General features: G+C 52.8%; 8 protein-coding genes across 8 annotated transcripts; 5 read left to right on the top strand and 3 right to left on the bottom strand.

Moving 5' to 3' along the window:
* Window positions 1-631: 631 nt before the first annotated feature.
* On the top strand, window positions 632-3,718 carry sey1 (dynamin-like GTPase SEY1). Its single transcript, XM_040946395.1, has 4 exons — window positions 632-831; window positions 988-1,425; window positions 1,490-3,234; window positions 3,287-3,718. Exons 1-4 carry the CDS (start codon window positions 731-733, stop codon window positions 3,574-3,576), a joined length of 2,574 nt encoding a protein of 857 aa, XP_040803491.1. The 5' UTR covers window positions 632-730; the 3' UTR covers window positions 3,577-3,718.
* Window positions 3,719-3,863: 145 nt separating this feature from the next.
* BO72DRAFT_373299 (uncharacterized protein) lies at window positions 3,864-4,997 on the top strand (the record flags this gene model as incomplete). Its single annotated transcript, XM_040941078.1, has 2 exons — window positions 3,864-4,068; window positions 4,162-4,997. The coding sequence occupies 2 exons, from the start codon at window positions 3,864-3,866 to the stop codon at window positions 4,995-4,997; spliced, it is 1,041 nt and encodes a 346-aa protein (XP_040803490.1).
* A 109-nt stretch (window positions 4,998-5,106) lies between these two features.
* BO72DRAFT_45991 (acyl-CoA thioesterase) lies at window positions 5,107-6,778 on the top strand. The gene is made up of 2 exons (XM_040946441.1): window positions 5,107-5,506; window positions 5,660-6,778. The coding sequence occupies exons 1-2, from the start codon at window positions 5,384-5,386 to the stop codon at window positions 6,608-6,610; spliced, it is 1,074 nt and encodes a 357-aa protein (XP_040803489.1). The 5' UTR covers window positions 5,107-5,383; the 3' UTR covers window positions 6,611-6,778.
* A 23-nt stretch (window positions 6,779-6,801) lies between these two features.
* Window positions 6,802-7,573, bottom strand: BO72DRAFT_45868 (uncharacterized protein). Its single transcript, XM_040946386.1, has 2 exons — window positions 7,408-7,573; window positions 6,802-7,349 (listed from the first exon to the last, which is right to left on the bottom strand). The coding sequence occupies exon 2, from the start codon at window positions 7,318-7,320 to the stop codon at window positions 6,946-6,948; it is 375 nt and encodes a 124-aa protein (XP_040803488.1). The 5' UTR covers window positions 7,321-7,349; window positions 7,408-7,573; the 3' UTR covers window positions 6,802-6,945.
* BO72DRAFT_494334 (uncharacterized protein) lies at window positions 7,469-8,094 on the bottom strand (the record flags this gene model as incomplete). The annotated part of the gene is made up of 2 exons (XM_040948455.1): window positions 7,469-7,696; window positions 8,002-8,094. 2 exons carry the CDS (start codon window positions 8,092-8,094, stop codon window positions 7,469-7,471), a joined length of 321 nt encoding a protein of 106 aa, XP_040803487.1.
* A 1,427-nt stretch (window positions 8,095-9,521) lies between these two features.
* On the top strand, window positions 9,522-9,980 carry BO72DRAFT_494333 (GNAT family N-acetyltransferase; the record flags this gene model as incomplete). The annotated part of the gene is made up of 1 exon (XM_040948454.1): window positions 9,522-9,980. One exon carries the CDS (start codon window positions 9,522-9,524, stop codon window positions 9,978-9,980), a length of 459 nt encoding a protein of 152 aa, XP_040803486.1.
* A 406-nt stretch (window positions 9,981-10,386) lies between these two features.
* Window positions 10,387-12,123, top strand: BO72DRAFT_45746 (GFA family protein). Its single transcript, XM_040946337.1, has 5 exons — window positions 10,387-10,903; window positions 10,988-11,065; window positions 11,144-11,190; window positions 11,255-11,435; window positions 11,498-12,123. The coding sequence occupies exons 1-5, from the start codon at window positions 10,682-10,684 to the stop codon at window positions 11,813-11,815; spliced, it is 846 nt and encodes a 281-aa protein (XP_040803485.1). The 5' UTR covers window positions 10,387-10,681; the 3' UTR covers window positions 11,816-12,123.
* A 2,243-nt stretch (window positions 12,124-14,366) lies between these two features.
* Window positions 14,367-16,870, bottom strand: BO72DRAFT_45817 (uncharacterized protein). The gene is made up of 7 exons (XM_040946365.1): window positions 16,390-16,870; window positions 15,552-16,306; window positions 15,142-15,493; window positions 14,833-15,093; window positions 14,617-14,782; window positions 14,444-14,566; window positions 14,367-14,394 (listed from the first exon to the last, which is right to left on the bottom strand). Coding segments are annotated over exons 1-6 (1,746 nt in total). The 5' UTR covers window positions 16,600-16,870; the 3' UTR covers window positions 14,367-14,394; window positions 14,444-14,564.
* Window positions 16,871-18,081: the final 1,211 nt, after the last annotated feature.

Here is an 18,081-nt window from a genome sequence, read left to right as displayed (position 1 = left end):
GACTCGTTATACCTTCTCCTCTCTTTCATTATTTTCTTTCTCTACTTGTTTTTGCCTAGGGATGTCAGTTTGAACATGACGTTGAACATGTAAAGGAATGATCTATCGTACGATCCATAATTATGAAGGCACGGGCATGAAAATGTGGGCTCCACCTCCTCGTCTTCCATAAATTGGGTCGGACAGGATCACTGACAACCCCTAAACCCAAAGCAGCAAAAACCGGGATCGGGGGGTGGGCGGTGGCGGCCTGGATGCTCAGGCGACGAGTCCACTAGACAAGACAACTGACCAAACAAGAAGAGGGAAAGGGTCCCCATCCGGCTCTCTCCTCCTGACCTCCAGCCACTCTACGCTTCCCGCTTCCCAACAACACATGAACTAAACTCCCTCCCTCTCTGATCAGCGGGGCGTTCTCTCTTTTTCTCTTGCCTTGTGATTGTGCTCCCCGTCTCCCATGGTGATCGACTTCTGACCTCATTTTACTGTCGGTTCCCACCTTGCATCCTGCCCTCAATCCGTTTCGTCTCATCTTGTACTACTACTTCCTCCTCTCGCCACGGTCTCCGCATCTGACGTTCCCTATTCTATTTGCGCTTCTGGTAGTAGTGCTTTACTACGACTTGCCATACTATCACCCATACTCCTCGAAACAATCAGTCATACATCAGACTAGAGCCCGCTTCAGTTGTATCGTCTGGCGCGCCGCACCAACGCTAGTCATTCCGTCATGGCGACCAACGGCCATTTTGCCTCGCTTGGCAACGGCAGCAGCGACAAGACTGCATACGAGCATGGCGTGCAAGTGATTGACGGCGATAAAGAGTTCAAGTATGCTATTCCATTCTTCCCCTAGTGCGACTGGGTGGCAATCTGTGGTTCGATCCCACGTACATTTGGGCTTGCGATTTCCAAGCTGTTCTCGTCAGGGGACGATGCCACCTGGCGTGCACCTGGCGCAGTAGGCTAACCCTAGAATCATTGCAGTCCCAATCTATCGAAATACCTAAGTCTTGAAGATGTCACCCATGCGGGTTTTAACTATCACCTCATTTCCGTGTTCGGGTCCCAGTCGACGGGCAAGTCCACGCTACTGAACCACCTCTTCGGTACGCATTTCTCGGTTATGTCCGAGCTGGAGCGTCGCCAGACGACCAAGGGTATTTGGTTGTCGAAGAACAAGAACGGCGGGGACAAGTCGATGGCGGATAACATCCTGGTGATGGACGTCGAGGGTACAGACGGTCGCGAGAGAGGCGAAGACCAGGACTTCGAGCGCAAGAGCGCCCTCTTTGCGCTGGCGACCAGTGAAGTTTTGATTGTCAATATCTGGGAGCACCAGGTCGGTCTGTACCAGGGCGCAAACATGGGACTGCTGAAGACGGTCTTTGAGGTCAATCTGCAGCTGTTCTTGAAGGATCGCAAGTAGGTGTCCTTTGTTGGAACCAGGTTACCGTTACACGCGCTAACTGCCCTTCGTTTGATATAGCACTACTCACCGATCTCTCTTGTTCTTTGTGATCCGTGATTTCGTTGGCAATACGCCCCTGAAGAACCTGCAGAATACTTTGATGGAAGATATGTCGCGACTGTGGGACTCGATCTCGAAGCCCGCCGGCTTGGAGCAGTCGTCCGTCCACGATTACTTCGATTTCCAGTTTTACGGCCTCCCTCACAAGAGTTACCAGCCTGAGCAGTTTGTTGCCGAGACCAAGAAGCTCAGCTTGCGTTTCCGTGAGGACCACAAAGATCCGAGTCTCGATCCCCGCAAAGGCGAGTTTTCCGATGGTGGCGTCTTCCTACCCGAGTACCACCGCAGAATCCCCGCCGATGGTTTCTCTAAGTATGCGGAGGGCATCTGGGACCAGATTGTCAACAATAAGGACTTGGACCTTCCAACCCAGCAGGAATTGTTAGCGCAATTCCGCTGCGACGAAATTCTTCGGGAGGTTATGCTCGCCTTCGACGAGGCTATTGTTCCCTTTGAGGATAAGCAGTCGCAAGCGGCTCGTCTCGGTGAGCCGGAGATCCTCGGTGGTTTGGGAGCCGCCATGCGAACATCTCGCAGTAAAGCGTTTAGCAGTTTCGAGACCGAGGCCAGCCGCTACCACAAGGGTGTTTACCTGCGCAAACAGGCAGAGTTGGAGGAAAAGATTGACACTCGCCTCAAGGCGCTCTTCCAGGGTCAACTTGATGCCATGCACAAGACTGGTATTAATGAGTTCACTGAGGCTGTCTCCGGCACTGTCAAGGCGGGTCAGAAGAAGGGTACTAGCTATGACTTCGCAGAGATTGTCAATGAAGAGGTGTCTAAGGCAATTCAGAAGTTTGAGGAGGTCGCGCGCGCCACTGTTGTTGAGGGAACTGCCTGGAGCGATTACCAGCAACAGCTGTCGCTGTATGAGAAAGAGCTGGCCGACGTCAGCGCACGGTTGCGGCGGGAGGAGATGCGGCGGCTGGCCAGTCGAGTTGAGCGGTGGGTCCAGTCTCGTCTGGGAGAGTCGGTTGGTCTGGAATTCAATGCGCTTGGTTCTGGACGCGCCGGCGGCGGTGCACCTGAAGAGGGGGACAAGCCTGTTGAGAAGAAGTTCTGGGACCGGGTCTGGAATGTGTTTGTTGAGACGGTCCTTGATGCCGAGCGCAGATTTACCGACCGCGCTAGTAGCTTTGATGCCAGTTTGGAGGAGGTTGATGTTGGTCTTTGGCGGCTGCGCCGGAAGTCCTGGGGCGTGCTACGGGCCAAGATTGAAGAAGAAATGTTGGAGGGCAACTTGCTGCTGAAGCTGCGCGAGAACTTCGAGGACAAATTCCGCTATGACGAAGCTGGTGTCCCCCGGATCTGGCGCCCTACCGACGACATTGAGGGTATCTATACGCGGGCTCGCGAGTCGACTCTCACGCTTATTCCCCTTCTAGCCCGGTTCCGTCTCGAGGAGACGTCCGCCCCGCCTCCGTTGGATCGCTGGATCGGTCACACTCCCAGCTCTTCGACCCCGGCGGACGAGGAGGACTTGCCGCCGATTGGAGGCGTGGATGAGGAGGAAGGCAAGAGCCTAGAGGAGGAAATGACGATGCTTAGCGAGGCCAAGCGCCAAGAACTGACGGTGCGGTTCAAGAAGGCGGCGGATGGAGTCTATGTCGAAGCCAAGCGGAGTGCCATCGGGGGCATGACGCAGGTTCCGCTGTATTTCTACGGTATCCTCCTCGCGCTCGGCTGGAACGAGATCATTGCTGGTAAGTGCAATTTCTGTGTTGCGTACGAAAGATCATCGCTAATTAGCCACAGTGCTTCGCAACCCCGCCTACTTTTTTCTGCTGTTTGTTTGCGCAGTGGGCGCATATGTGACTTATCAGCTTAATCTGTGGGGCCCCATCATGAAAATGACGGAGGCGGCCTCGAACCAAGCCATGGTGGAGGGCAAGAGACGCCTGCGCGAGTTCCTGGAGTCGTCCGACACAGGCCGTCAGGCAATTGCTATGTCGACGCCGGGCAGTGCTGGGCGAGGTGAGCAGCACGAGATGTCCCGTCTTAACAAGCAAGGACAGAGTGTGCAAGAGGATGAAGATGACTTGTGAGAGGGAGGGGATAATTTCATTTGCATTCTTGTATTCCATTATTTGTGTATTGTCATTGTCTGAATAGATATTATATCACAGCCTTGAAGAGCTGTTTATGTACTGTACACCGCGCAGTCCATGTTTAGAGCTTGGCTCTCGCCCGGACTTAGTCCGATTCCCCGCCTTTCTCAATATCGCCCCCTCATTTAATTCTCAAGTCTCCGCACTTCTTCGGATTGTAAACTACTTCCCTGTTGGTATACCATCTGCTACCTCAAACCTTGGATGACCTTCTATGATCTATGATGTCGGAATTCAACATCCCAGAGAAATACGATGACCTGCCGGACAAGCGACGATACTGGCCGGCGGCGCCGGGGTCGCGCGAAGAGGGACTGGGCATGCTACGACTATTGACTCCGGAGGTCGTCGCCAATGCTGCCCAAACGCAAATCCGGACTGGCGAACGCGTGTGTCTGAATTGGGACCTCGAGAAGCTGAATCCTCCGGGTTAGTGTCTGGCTCGTGGAGTTGAAACCCAGAATTAATCACCTTACTATCTGCTTACGCCGCATACTAACTACGTCATCGCATGGCCCACAGGCTTCAAGCGTAAGCCCTTCGAACACAAAGTGAAGTGGGTGGCGGAGGGCGTTGCCTTTGACGACGAATATCACTTCAACCCGCAGCAATCCTCACAATGGGACGGACTGCGTCACCATAGTGCGCCGCCGCCGCCGCCAGCTGGCACAGAGGAGGACAGCAGTAGTCGCACAACATCAACCACCACCACCACCACGACCGGCAGGGCGAACGAACAGGTGTTCTACGGTGGCACGACAGCGGCCGAGATCCTGGACCCCAAGTCCGCGCGCATCGGCATCGGCCACTGGGCGAAGGAGGGGATCGCGGGCCGCGGGGTGCTGATCGACTACTGCAGCTGGGCGCGGGAGCAGCGCGGGGTGACGGTGGACGCGCTCAGCCGGCACGAGATCTCGCTGGACGAGGTGCAGGCGATCGCGCGGGACTGCGGCATCGAGTTCCAGCGCGGGGACATCTTCTTCCTGCGCGTGGGCCTGCCGGCCACGTGGGACGCGATGGGCGACGAGCAGAGGGCGGCGTACAGCCGGCAGCCGACGCCGCAGCATGCGGGGCTCGAGCAGAGCGAGCGCGTGCTGCGCTTCCTCTGGGACCACCACTTCGCCGCCGTCGCGTCCGACGCGGTCAGTTTCGAGGTCTACCCGCCGCTCCGGCCGGAGTGGGACCTCCATCACTACCTCCTGGCCGGGTGGGGGCTGCCCATCGGCGAGATGTTCGACCTCGATGGGCTCGCCGAGATGTGTCGGCGGCTCGGGCGGTGGACCTTCTTTGTCTCGAGTAGTCCATTGAATTGTGCGCAGGGCGTGTCGAGTCCGCCGAATTGTATGGCTATTTTTTGAGTGGAGAGGTTGGATTTAGGTTGGATTTGAGCTTGAGGTTGAAGCTGAAGATGAAGCTGTTATGTTTTTTATGGTTATAATGAGTTGGTCGATGGTAGATGGATGGCTGGATGAGATAAGCACAATCAAACCTCCACGTGCCTCGGCTTAACACGTTATCTCCATCGCGTCTCATTTTTGGGAATCGCATCTCTCAGGGGAACGAGCACCTGTTTTTTCGCGGCGGCAGGGTTTCGACTGTCATTCTTTCTCTTCACACAGGCGGCATTGTCGTTAGTTTCGCCTGTCTTCCTGAGACGCCTTAACGCTAGCTTGTTTTTTCTCATTGATGGTACCTGGGATCTATAGCATAGCTAGCTAGCTAGCGATAATCGACTACCGTCAACATGGCTTCCCTGTCCACTCTTTCCCACCTCCTCCAGGAATGCATCTCATCTCTTCTCACCTGGAAGGCACTAGCCCTGTTTCTTGCACTGATCAATTTGAAGAATCTTCCTCTGGTCTGGCATGTAAGTGCATGCATGCACTCTTTCCCCCTCATCCTCGCAGCGCAGCGCAGTCTACAAACAACATCGCCTTCAATCAACCAACCACCACAACAACCTCTCCATCACCCTCACAAAAAAAAGCCAGCATACTAACCCCAACCTCTTATATAACAGGCCCGCCTCGCCCACCACCTCTACCGCAACATCCGGCGCACCCCGCAAGACCCGCACCACCCAGCCTCCACGCACCCGCCGCCGCACGCGACGCACCCGATCTTCCTCCCGCTGACCATCAGCTCGCGCACCCCGATCCTGGAAACCGACTACAACTTCCACAAGTCCAACAGCACCTACTTCTCCGACCTGGACATCGCGCGCACCGCCCTGGCTACCCGCATCTTCACCCCGGGGTCGCGCATCGTGAACCGCGACCTCGACGCCGAGGCCGCGGCGGCGTCTTCAGCATCATCAGCATCATCCGACGGGAAGGAGAAGAAGCAGCCCCCCAAAGGCGGAAGCAAACTCGGGCTGTACATCGCCCTGGGCAGCGTGTTCTGCAGCTTCAAGCGCGAGATCAAGCCCTTCGAGCGCTATGAGATTACCTCGAGGGTGATCGGTTGGGATGAGAAGTGGGTGTATATGATTAGTTATTTTGTGAGGCCCCAGGCCGGAAAGAAGGGGAGGTTGTTGGCTACCGCACTGAGTAAGTATGTGGTTAAGAAGGGACGGGTGACGGTGCCCCCTGAGAGGGTGCTGAGGGCGAGTGGGTTCTTGCCGGAGAGGCCGGTGGGGTCGGTGGGTTCTGGGAGCTTGACGCCGGGGGAGAGTGGGAGTGGGAGTGGGAGTGGGAGTGGGAGTGGGAGTGAGGAGGGGCAGTTGTTGGATGAGGGGATTACGGCCACAGCCACGGGGGTGGATGCGGCGGTCGTGAGGGAGGTGTTGCTGGATGCTGGGGATGGTGATGAAGCGGCGAAGGAGGAGCAGAGGGAGAGGAATGTTCATTCGTGGAATGAGGAGGATTGGCCGTGGGAGAGGATCGAGGAGGAGAGGTTGCGTGGTTTGAAGGTTGTGGAGGGGTATGCTGGCTTGGATGCGAAGTTGTTTGAGGAGTGGGGTGGGGAGTGAGTGGTTGCTTGCATAGAGTTAGACTTAGATTTCGGGCTTTCTTTCATGGGATTCGATGTAGAATGTATGATTTCGGCTTGGCTGGGGGTGATGGTTGGTCTTGATATTACAGTTCACTGCATTAATTGTTGCACAAGAAGGGATGCTATCGCTGGCTATGAACGTCTACGGGCTCAAGGATAGTATATAAATAATCCGTGTATTCTTTTCGCAGGCGTGCGAGGCTTATAGAACTTCAACCCAAGCAAGCGATTGCCAAAATGGATCACCTCCAGCAAATCTGTTCGTTAGCAAGTTCGACGCAATACACTCCCCAATCGGAGTGGAATTGTTTCTCATGACTCCATTGCCCAGACTAATTCTGGCTCCACAACAGAACTGCGCTTGTCAACCCTCTTCATGATTGCCGGCCACAAAGACCATCGAACTATAGAGGCTGGTCCCTCATCGCCTCCACCAAAAATCATCGACTGAGGGTCAAACATCACTCCCAGTGGACTGCAGCAGAAAAAGAACCGTTGTTTCTGCTGGCTCAAAGCATGCCTGAGATCCGCGCATTTCCACAGCAGTCCTTGAAGCTGGCCCTGTCTTTGTTCTTCTTGAGTGGAAGAATAATTCGCGAGTATTCTTTCAGCGTCCCGGACGATGCGGCTGATCACACGCTCGCATCGACGACCTGAGCCCGCCTGGATTGCCACGCTTGTAGCCATCCTCCACACATTGAGCTCGATCTCTGAACCTGCTGAGACTTAGTACTGACTCATATATGTCAAGACTTCCAGTCGCAAGATACGTACAGTTGTCTCGGACGTTGAGTTCTATCTTAGACAGAAAATCTCCCAGAGGGTTTTCAGGCAACTAGAAGTGGTAGGGTCCAAATATCTCAGCATGGATAAGATTGGCGACAGTGGCATGAACCAAGGCCCGTCGCTGGGGCGCGTTGAGCTGCCCGTCTGTCTCAAGCGATTCTGGTGGTATCTTTGCCACGTCTTTGAAGTTGACTTTGACCCAGTTGTCGAGGAGTTGAATCAGCCGGCGCATCTGATTCACGATCAGATCCTCTCCCAATAGCTTGAACGGGCCAGTCTGCAGAGCATTCAGCTTGGAGTACAAGCGATTGAGCTCTTCCCGGTGGCGTCCGTCCCTCTCCGTCGCTTCCTCACGTGCCTGGAATGACAGACGATCTTGTTGCTGCCTCTTCCTTCCGCACCGCTGCTTCTTGCTTCGCCAGCTGCACTGCTGTGTTTATCTTATGCATGGATTCGGCTTCCTGCTTGACTATAATTTGCCGCTTGACACCCTCCTTTGAGAGCCGGAAAGGAAAGTGTGTTATATTCTGAATTTTGCTTAGCGTGGTGACGGAGCAGGCGGATGGTTTGAACATCACTCACCGGATGCGCTGGCGCCGTTTCGTCGCCCAATTCCTCGACTGGCTTTGATTCTGCCAGCATTTGATTCATCACACATGTGCCGTTCCTTGGCATCTTCATTCAGAGACTCAAGCGGGCTAATCGGTCCAGTCCTCGGTTGTATCGGAGAACAAACCGGTCAGAGTGTCATTTTACCGTCTACTGGAAGCAAGTCCAGAACACGGGCTGTGTGTGAAGGAAGACCTTTTGTTCTCCGACAGTGACAGAGCCCCAGCCGTGAGCAATCGTGAGTGTCGCACAAGTGAACGATAGTCTTTTACTTACCAGCCATAGAGACCATGCGGCTATGCACCGTGGAAGCAGATCTCAGCCGGATTCCTAGGGATCTCTTTGTTAAGAAGTGCAATTCCAAGGGCGTCGAGTATTATAGGTTTATTACGATCTAGTCATGATCCCTACATCTGCTTCTCTGTTGTTCGAGCTGGAATTCAACGGGGTGCGCTACGGCAGTGTTCGCTCAAAATACTGATAACCAATGGGCCGCCGAGGCTCAAGGCCATTTGCTGCATTTAACGGGTTGCTTGGTATGCTTATAGCGTTGCGTTTGCTTCGCTGGGTAGATTCGCTGGGCAGAATATTCCAAATTATAAGATTTTGCTTAGAGCCCTTCTTGTGAGGATCCTTATGTGTAAAGATTGATCATGAGCTGCTCTGCGTTACACGGTCTATGCGATAATGAATTTTTCGGGTCAACCCCCAGCAATGGAAGGGGGTGACTCTACTGTCGTGGAGAGAATCAATTGTCTTAGAACTTTCGGTTGTTGATGGGTTTCCCTCGAACCGACTTTTCTCAGTGATAAATACAACAGAGGTAATGAGTAGAGGATCTTGTGTCTTTATACCTAATTACTCTCCATGAGTATCTCGGCTAAGGAACTCAGCGGAGAGACCCTAAAGAACTTTGATCAGGAAGTCAATAAGAATGAGAAAAAAAAACTCCGACAGCAACATCTTCAGCGGTATAAGACTCAACAGCTCTACTGTAATAGTGTTCCGCAATTCATTTTCTCGAAGAGACTAGATCTAGTCTTTTGTGCTGGCCGAGGTGAAACCCGAGAGACAGTTGCCCATAGAACTTGGAAGTGAGAGAGGGCCATACTGGGAAATATTCCGAGTTAGATAAAATCAACTCAAAGAGAAATCCAACACAAGGATCAAGACTGCTGTTGTTGTGTGAGACATTAAGACTGGTAGTGCTATGCTGAACATACAAAAAGCTTCTTGTTCTGAAGCCTGTACCCTTGATATGTGTATCCACTGATACTATAAATAGAAGATAAGAGATGACAAAAAGTCTAAAATAGAACATAGATCTCTTGTTGATTATACCATGATAGTATCAAAGTTTATTCTCACGCCAAAAGCGGTATGACTCACCCGTCAAGCTTACTATCAATCAACCATTCATGCCACACTTTCATCAACAAAAGCCCCTTGTTGCATCTCATGGAAGCCAGCCAGCTCCTGCATTTCCGTCCATCATGCTCATTAAACTCGACGACCTCTCCCACCCGGAGACCCGCGCCCTCCTGGCCCTCCACATCGCCGACCTCCAACGCAAATCGCCCGCCGAGTCCTGCTACGTCCTCGACCTCACGGCCCTCCAGCAACCCGCCATCTCCATGTATACGGCCTGGCACGGCCCGGATCTCCTGGGATGCGGCGCGCTCAAAGAGCTCTCCCCGACGGCGGGCGAGATCAAGTCCATGCGCACGGCGGCGGCGCATCTCCGCAAGGGTGTGGCGCGCGCCCTCGTACAGCATATCATTCGTGAGGCGCGGAGGAGGGGGTATGTGTGGTTGAGTCTGGAGACGGGGACTGACAGCTCGTTTACGGCGGCGAGGGAGTTCTATGCTGGCCAGGGGTTTGAGGTCTGTGAGGCGTTTGGGGATTATGTGCCCCGTGCTGGGACTTGTTTCATGAGGTTGAGGTTGGGTTGATGTGAGTTATTGGACGGAATTTTATTTGTGTTAAACAATAGCACATCGCTGGATATTTGGGTAATGGCGCCCGATCCAGGCCGTGTTAATAGTACTTGTGCAGGGTATCATACTCACAAATTGGGGTGTAGGCAGTTACCTAGCGAAAAGAGAGCAGGTGTGATCGCTGTGAATGGGAGTAGCGCATGTACGCTTGAAATTTGAAGAAAACAAGCGCAACAATTGTTCTGAATGTACATACGTGAGCCACTGTGTTCGGTATGTCACTAGATTGACATACGCTAGTCAATTAGGTAGGCGATTGTTCCCGACGAGCACATGCTCCAGTCCCAACATCCATATCGGAAGTAAAAGGCTATAGAGCTTGGACTTCGGCCTTGACTCTATCAGATTCAAGTGAACTGAGCTTCGCGCATATATCTCTGCTAATTACACCGTCTCTATGTTCCAGATACATCCCACATCAAAGCGATATCTACCGGGATCGGATCCCCCCCTTCCATCTCACCACTCGAACCCTTGTCATCGTCGGATGTAAGACCGGTCGACCGGTCCTATAAATGGTTCTCAGCTCGGCGATAAACTGATAAGGCATTGGACTGTCTTTATTCAAATTAAAAGCACCTGCGTCTTTCGTGATCCCCTCACCTCTAATCTCTATTTCGTTCAGGCTCGTCTCGGAAGCTCAATCCTCAGATACCATGGCTCAAGATGGACCAACCACATATCCAGGCAACTGCCATTGCGGCGCCGTGCGCTTCGAGATCCATCTCGCCAGACCATTTCAGATGACTTTCGCATGTCCGTGTAGACTCTGTGCGAAAACAGGCTGTCCATGGATCTTCGCCGAAGACAATGAGCTGAAGTTCACCAGGGGGCGCGATACCCTAGCCAGATACAAGACGCAGAAGGGGGAGCATGAGGTACAGTGCCCCGAATCACCTGCCGGGATACAATCTTGGCCCCACGGACTTGACTTCTTTGATCTACTTGGTAACCTGTCCTAGTTCTGTGCTACATGCGGCACCCAGCTCACGGTCCGCAACCACCTTATCGTCTCAGGCCAGGCTGGTATAGGTGTCAGCGTGAGGCGTCCGATCCTTTTCCCTGCAATCTGCAAACTGTCAGTATGTTTAAGTATCGCTAAGTCGATCCCCTGGTAGGCACGAGCATTGCTGGACGTGAATCCGTTCCATCTCTCCGTGACCACGTAAGGCGCCAATTCCTCAACAGAACAGTGTATAAACCATGCTTAAATCCAAGCTCGGGCGCAGATTGCCACCCGCTCCCGAAGAACCGCAACCATCGCCCGTCACCGAACCGCAACCGACCACCCCGGACGCCTTGAAGGTATACCAGGGAGGCTGTCATTGCGGTGCGATCCAGCTCACCGTGACGAGCCCGCCTCTCCGCCGCGTCCAAGTCAAGGAGGATAACTGCAGTATCTGCCAACGGGTTAGTCATCCCCCCCCCCCCCCCCCCACTCGATTGATTTTGCTAGAATTGACGAGTCCAAGAACGCGAATGTCTGCATCTACCCGGCCAAGTCCGCCGTGGCGATTGAGGATCCCCGCACCCAGCTCCGGGAGTATCGCTTTGGCCGGCAATTCACCGGCCATCGCTTCTGCGGCGTCTGCGGCGTGCAGCTCTACATGCATCTGCATGGACCCCCGTCGGCGGTGGTGGCGAGGCTGTCGCCCGAGAAGCAGGAGCTGGTCAGGCGGAACTTGGATGTCGTTCCGGTTCGGGTCGCCGTGCTGGAGGGGGTAGAGTGGAATGAGATTCGGGTGGAGAGGGAGGATGAGGGGACCGAGGGGTATGTTTTGGGTGCCTGAGGGAATGGGGGCTAAGCTCCAGTGCGGACTGTTTAGGATTTGCGCGTGGGTATGCTGGGTAATGGTTGCCCGTGTGTGCACACATACTATACATGCTCGAGAAAACTGGCACCCCTTGCGATTCATGCGTGGTCTGAAGTCCCTTTGGCCAGTTGTTGCGGTCTGTTGCGCTCATAGCCCCCTCATCAGCGCCTTCCTATCGGCCCAATCGGTCGAACATGTCTGATTCTCCCAGAGACAGTGGGTTATAGAGGATCAAACCAAGCTTGGATATCATCTGCACATCATCTCGGTGGACCGAAAGTGCGGCAATATTCATGGGGCTGAGAACTGTCGTGAAACTCGTCCATAGTAAGAGCTAGAAGGAGACCAGATAGGGCTATCATATACGTCCACGGAAGAACTCAATCATCACTTTCCGCTTGCTGGGCCTTGATAACGAGGATAGAAGGCTTATCGTCTCCGCCGTCTCGCGAGTCTTGACGTGATCGTGACTCAGGTTTCTCTCGTAGCCTGCATGTGCTCGCTGGTACATCCCCATCGCTTTCTGTTCCTTGTCCCTCCCCCAATGCCGACCATCAACACAAACTGAACCGAGCAGAAGCTAGGTACTAGTCAGCAGCCGATTGATTTTACGGCTGCGGAGGCTATACCGTACATGCAACTTGACAAGCAAATGAGAACAACGTTATGGTTGCTGATCGATCCAAGCGTATGGAGATTGGTGTCAGCCGGCCTCACTGGTAGTCCCTCATGTACTTCATCCAAAAGAGGCTGGGCAGCTGCCATCTCGATCGATGAAGTGCAAACCTATGCAGGTCTATAGTTATCGTGGGCTAGCATAGCCTGCTTCTGTTGTGACTTGAATGTTGAAGTCTTTGATCTGGCCTAGAGATAGGTTGAGAGGTTTGGTCGAGTAAGGTGATGCGGAGCTTGTAGGTAATCGGCTCATTCCCCCGCATTACCGCTCACACAAAAGACTCGACTTGTCCCTCTTCTATGCCTTCTCTCAAACTTTGTACTTCTTGCAATGCCACCTATCGCTATGTGTGAAGACTCTAGGATTACGATGGCTGCTAGCCTTGCATCACCTCAGCGACAGAGGAACTCAAATTTCCCAACCATTGTTCCACGACTAGCGTCAACTAATCAGGTGGATCAGCAGCTTATCGCTTATGGTGACAAGCCCTTACTTGTATTTCTGCGTATGTTCTGAAGAACAATCCCGCACACATCAACTTATTATTCGAAGCGAGCTGATTTATGGTGTAGTGCCAATGTGATGATGGCCCGAAGCATGACACCCAGCCACGATGTGCGGTGTGTGATCATGTTATATGTTCAGATTGCCCGGCGGTCAAATAGTGCAAGAGCAGGCAGACCACTTGATCATCACAGGCTGCGGAATGATCTTAATATTAAACGTTGTGCGTGAAGCAGGTTGAAAACAGTCAAGTCATCTGTATACAGGCTATCAATCCGTCAGATATTCATGCTTTCGTCTGTATCGGCTTCCTCGAGCGTGTTTAGTGCCAATGCACGCTGCCACCCGTCCGTAAGCAGCAGATCCTCGGTCATTTAGACTGGCATGAGGAGCTCCAATGCCTTCTTCAGTGTGTTCTTCGATGCGTTCTTTAATATGTTCTTCGAAGTGTTGTTGTCATGCAAAGCCTGCTGAAGTTCAGTAATTAGAAGCATCCAGGCAGTTTGAAGCTGAGATCTGTGTAGCTGAGCACTTCCAGCGTTTCATGGGTGTTCTTCAGTCTCGGATCATGTCTCCAAATTCCCTGATTTGTCCGTGTAGGTTATAGCAGTCTTCCTTCGATGACTGGAGAGTGATTGTGTCTTTCGCTCTCAGGTCTCTCCCCTAGCTGCAAGTAAGAATTTAATTGAATGATCGCTTCTCCCTTCACGGAGAATGTTGCCTCTGACTGGTTTGGATATTGACCCTCATGCCCTCTCATTGAGGATATCTTCCGCCGGTGACGATATATTTGATGTGGCTTATGCTCGTGCCAAACAAGTCTCCCTTCAACCGTTTCGAGAAGAAGAAGCCCTGAAGGGGACTGTCTAAAGCTGTCAGCCAAACTGGTCTGGACATTCGAGTAGACGCAGTTAGCGATGGCTAGAGTAGAATGACAAGAATTGCATTGGAAGGTGCTCAAGTAAAGTGGATTCTGGATGGGCAAGTCGTCTGTGTGGTATAAGCACAAACTGGCCAGATTCTTGGACGAGCACGTGTTTGTTCTACCACGCTTGATGCATGTGTATCATAGGCTCTGGTGCTGTGAAGTGGAAGAAGGAATGATGGATGAATCCAACGGTCCCTCGATTGATCTTATCCATCACCTCTGTTTGTGCTGTTTGCTCGCAGTGGGAAGGATGCGGAGCCAACCTTCTTAGTCTACGTCTCTTTAGCATCAACCTCAGATCGCGGCTGACGTCTGAAAACGAACTTCATCTCTTCCTGGGGCTTCCTTCAATACAATAGGTCTCTATTATACCAACAAAGGATCCTTGTTCGAGCGACCTGTTCTGCGAGCCATATCCTCGACTCTACGCTCCAACCATTGTTCCACCTAGTCGTTGGTCAGTGGTTTCGGTGAGAACCTCCAGCTTGAGACTCACATTGATGAACTTGAAAAACACCCAGCTGGCGACAGACAGGAGCAGTAGCATGCCCCCAATAAGAGGGTACCAACGCCAGGATGGGTTATCTTCCAGGATATCCACATTCATACCGAATAAGCTCTAGACAAGGTGAGTAAACTGTTCTGCACTGCCACAGAGGGAATGCTCACAGAGGCGAAAGTCAAAGGAAGAAAGATAAACTGCGAAGATACAGCTCGTCAGTGCTATATAGGTCCTCTGCAGATGACATCCTACCGTGATCCAACTAAGTCGTTTCATACTAGTTGCCAAACTAGTCGATCGATGTGCTTCGTTAATCGACACCCATGCAAATTCCTGTACATATCAGCGGACAATACAGCGAAGATGAGACTGGAGTTTCTCACAATCTGAAGCAGGTCGCGGACCGTCTGCTCCAGCTTATCGATCTGTCCTGATATATCCCGTTCGAGCTCGGAGATCATATCCTGCATCTGCTCGGTGAATTTGCGCGTCTCGCTGAACCGCTGATACTGGGTGACAAAGTCTCGGACTTGGCTTAGCTGCTCCGCCAGCAATCCCTGAACGTGAGTCCATCGCTGCATGTGCTTGGCTATGGAATCAATGAGTCGATCATCTTTTCCCCGCGCAGACAACTGATGCGTGCGCTGCGGTCATCAGTACCAGCCGCCATCGAGCGTATTGACAAAGCTTACCAGTCGTCCGAGATACCTCCTGGCCTCTCGGCAGATCATCAACCAGTCCTCTCGCCAAGTCTGCATGAACAGTTGCACTAGTTCAAGATCATTCTGTGGAATCCAACCATAAGGCAGATTGCTATAGTAGTGAATTGCTTTCGGTGGTGCCTCCAGCATTGCCCATTCGACAATTCGGACCGTGCCCTTCTCGGCATCGTCATCTGTGAGCAAGTCCCCTATCTTTATATCCAGTCGAATAAACAGTGTGAATGTCCTGCAGGGACTTTTATGTCCCAGAGAGAAGTTCATCTCATTGGGCGTTTCTGTCAGTGGGCAATACGTTTCCCAGACATAGTTCTCTCGGAAGAGCCTGTGCTTAATAGTCAAAAACAGAGACACATAACAGTGACTGGATACGAATGACCTACATCAGATGGGTTTCGTCGACTGTCTTGGGCAATGCTTTGATCTCTTTCTGCAATACATCGGCTGTTAACCACCGGGCCTTTCTGCGTCCGTCCCGCAGAGCCACAAGATCAACAACTACACTGGGCTTGATTCCGCGGCTATATGCCCCGAAGTTCAAACCCTCGTCGAGATCCAGCATGTTCAGCCGATGATTCATCAAGGCAATCAGGCCTGCCCGATCACCTTCTGGGATAGTCATGTCCATCACCGGGATCGAATGTTGGCCTTGGGTGGGAAGATTGCGTGACGGCATCAGGTTCACAGTCGGTTTCCCTTCACTACAAGGGCCGAACCAGTCCCCGTTCTCCAATTCGTCGATGCGAGCTTTGTGCTCCAAGAGAGCAGCCACGGTGGGTCTATCGGCCTGCTGGAGTGCCATCCTCATCAAGGGAATTGAGCTGTACTCGTCCTCTCCTTCTAGACTGGGCTTGTACCGTTCGAGGAAAGGTTTCAGTAGTCGCGCACGACCTTCTTGAATCATCACAGGCAAAGACACAACGTCCTTCTTTCGGTCTACATCATCCCCAACGCCCAGCATAAGCGTATCGGCCACTTCATAGTGGCTCCATTCCAATGCATAAATGAGGGGTGTTTTGCGATAACGATCAATTGAATTAGGGTCTGCCCATGTGGTTCTTAAGAGATGGTGGACCAGTTCTCGATCACCACGCTCGCTTGCCCATGCCAGGAACGTGCGTCGGGCTTTTGTCATGGGCTCAATTCCAGGGCCAGGCCCGAGCACGGTCAGCCACTTCTGAAAATCAACGTCGGGTGATATGACCCCATGCGCTAGCATACTTCTTCTGGCCGTGTTACTAACCAACCACCACAGAGGGATCTGTCCCTCGTGGTCTTGAATGTCTCCACTGGCTCCACGATCGACCAACAAGCTCGCGGCTTTGAGATGCCAATTCTCGGCCGCCCAGGAGAGCGCGGTCCGCCCTCGCCCATCTTTGCTATCCGGGTCTGCTTTACCCTTGTCAAGGAGGAGCGCGACGATCCGGTCATGGCCCCGTTCGGCGGCCCGCGACAACGGTGTGCGGCCCCGCAGGTCGGCCACCTCTGACAGCACGCCCTTTTGCAGGAGAAGCTCCACCATCTGCTCGTCACCGGCCTTCACGACCCAATGCAAAGCGGTCTCGCCGTGCAGGTCCGCAAGGTTAGGATCGGCTCCACGGTCGAGAAGCAATTGCATCAATTGACCCGGACGATCGCGATCAGTAGCCGTTTTCGCCTGCGCCAGGTCAAAGGATGCCGCCCAGGAGAAGGCAGTGCGACCAGTGTGATCTCGTACATCCGGAGAGACTCCATAGAGCAAATACCGTACCTCACTGAGCAAGCCGCGTTGGGCGGCTTGCATCAGTTGGGCTGTTCGGTCTTCATCCAGTTGGAGAAATGCAGTGATCGGAGGCACGGTCATTCTTCGTTGGTCACTAAACCATGTTATTATTGACTCGCCTTGCGAATCGTCGAAGTCGCGAAGTTGTCTTATGTTAGTGTCAGCCCGTCAGCCGGAGCTGCATATCGATCCAGCCGCTTATTGGTGGGACTATGGTGGAGGGAATGCAAGCCGCCGAAGAGGACCAATCCGAATATTGCACAATCTCATCTCAGCCGACAATTGAGTTGAGCAGCACGTTCTGTTCTGAGAAGCTCGTGAAATTTCACCGGTGTACCGCATTTTTCCTGCTATCTCAATCATACCTCCATCGCACGTATATGGACCAAGCCGGCGATCTAAACAGCAACAGGAAAGGTCACGCCCTACGACTCAACGGGCCCAACCGGTGCATGATCATGACGAATAGTAGTGAGTACCGCGCTCCATGGCGTTCATTATGCACCCCTAGCTTATTTATGTCCGACATCGGCGCATATTGTGGTGATAACGATTGATTTACGCCGGAGTAGAATATCCAATTGTGAAGCCGTTGAATGACGAGCTGTCGTCCCCGCAATCCTACAGAGGTAAAAAAGGCTTGGTCGCGGATGCAGCTCATGGGCTTCTGGAAACTGTTAAAATAGAGCTTGTTTCCCCTGGAAACATGTTCAAGAAGTGATTCTGTTTAGTCCCGTCAGAGCCTCGATGCTTGCTCACGACAATATCGCCCGCACGTGATTGACTTATGTACGCGGTTGCAGGAATGACTAGAAGATGGTACCTGATGGTGACATATTCGCAGTACGTAAGAGCCTCGGAACTTTCCGTGGTGGCAGACGTTCGCCTGACTCTGGACGCGCAGTACAAAGCATCGTTGCCTGGAACTACGTGACGGCGCGGTATTCCTTCGGTTACCATTGAGGCGACTCTACCGGAGCCTGCTATCTCAGCTCTTTCGCCATGAGTGTGATCAGGCGTGCCTCATCCTGATTTTCAAGGATGCTTATCAGTTGCAGCACGAACTTGTTTGGTGACCAATTGGTACGGAGAGATTTATCTCTAATCTTCTGGGCCAACCGCTCCAAATTGGCTTCGGAGCAAGCTCCACT

The sequence above is a fragment of the Aspergillus fijiensis genome (assembly GCF_003184825.1).
Source record: "Aspergillus fijiensis CBS 313.89 unplaced genomic scaffold BO72scaffold_13, whole genome shotgun sequence".
NCBI lineage: Eukaryota > Fungi > Ascomycota > Eurotiomycetes > Eurotiales > Aspergillaceae > Aspergillus > Aspergillus fijiensis.
This window is presented reverse-complemented; position numbering and strand designations above follow the sequence as displayed.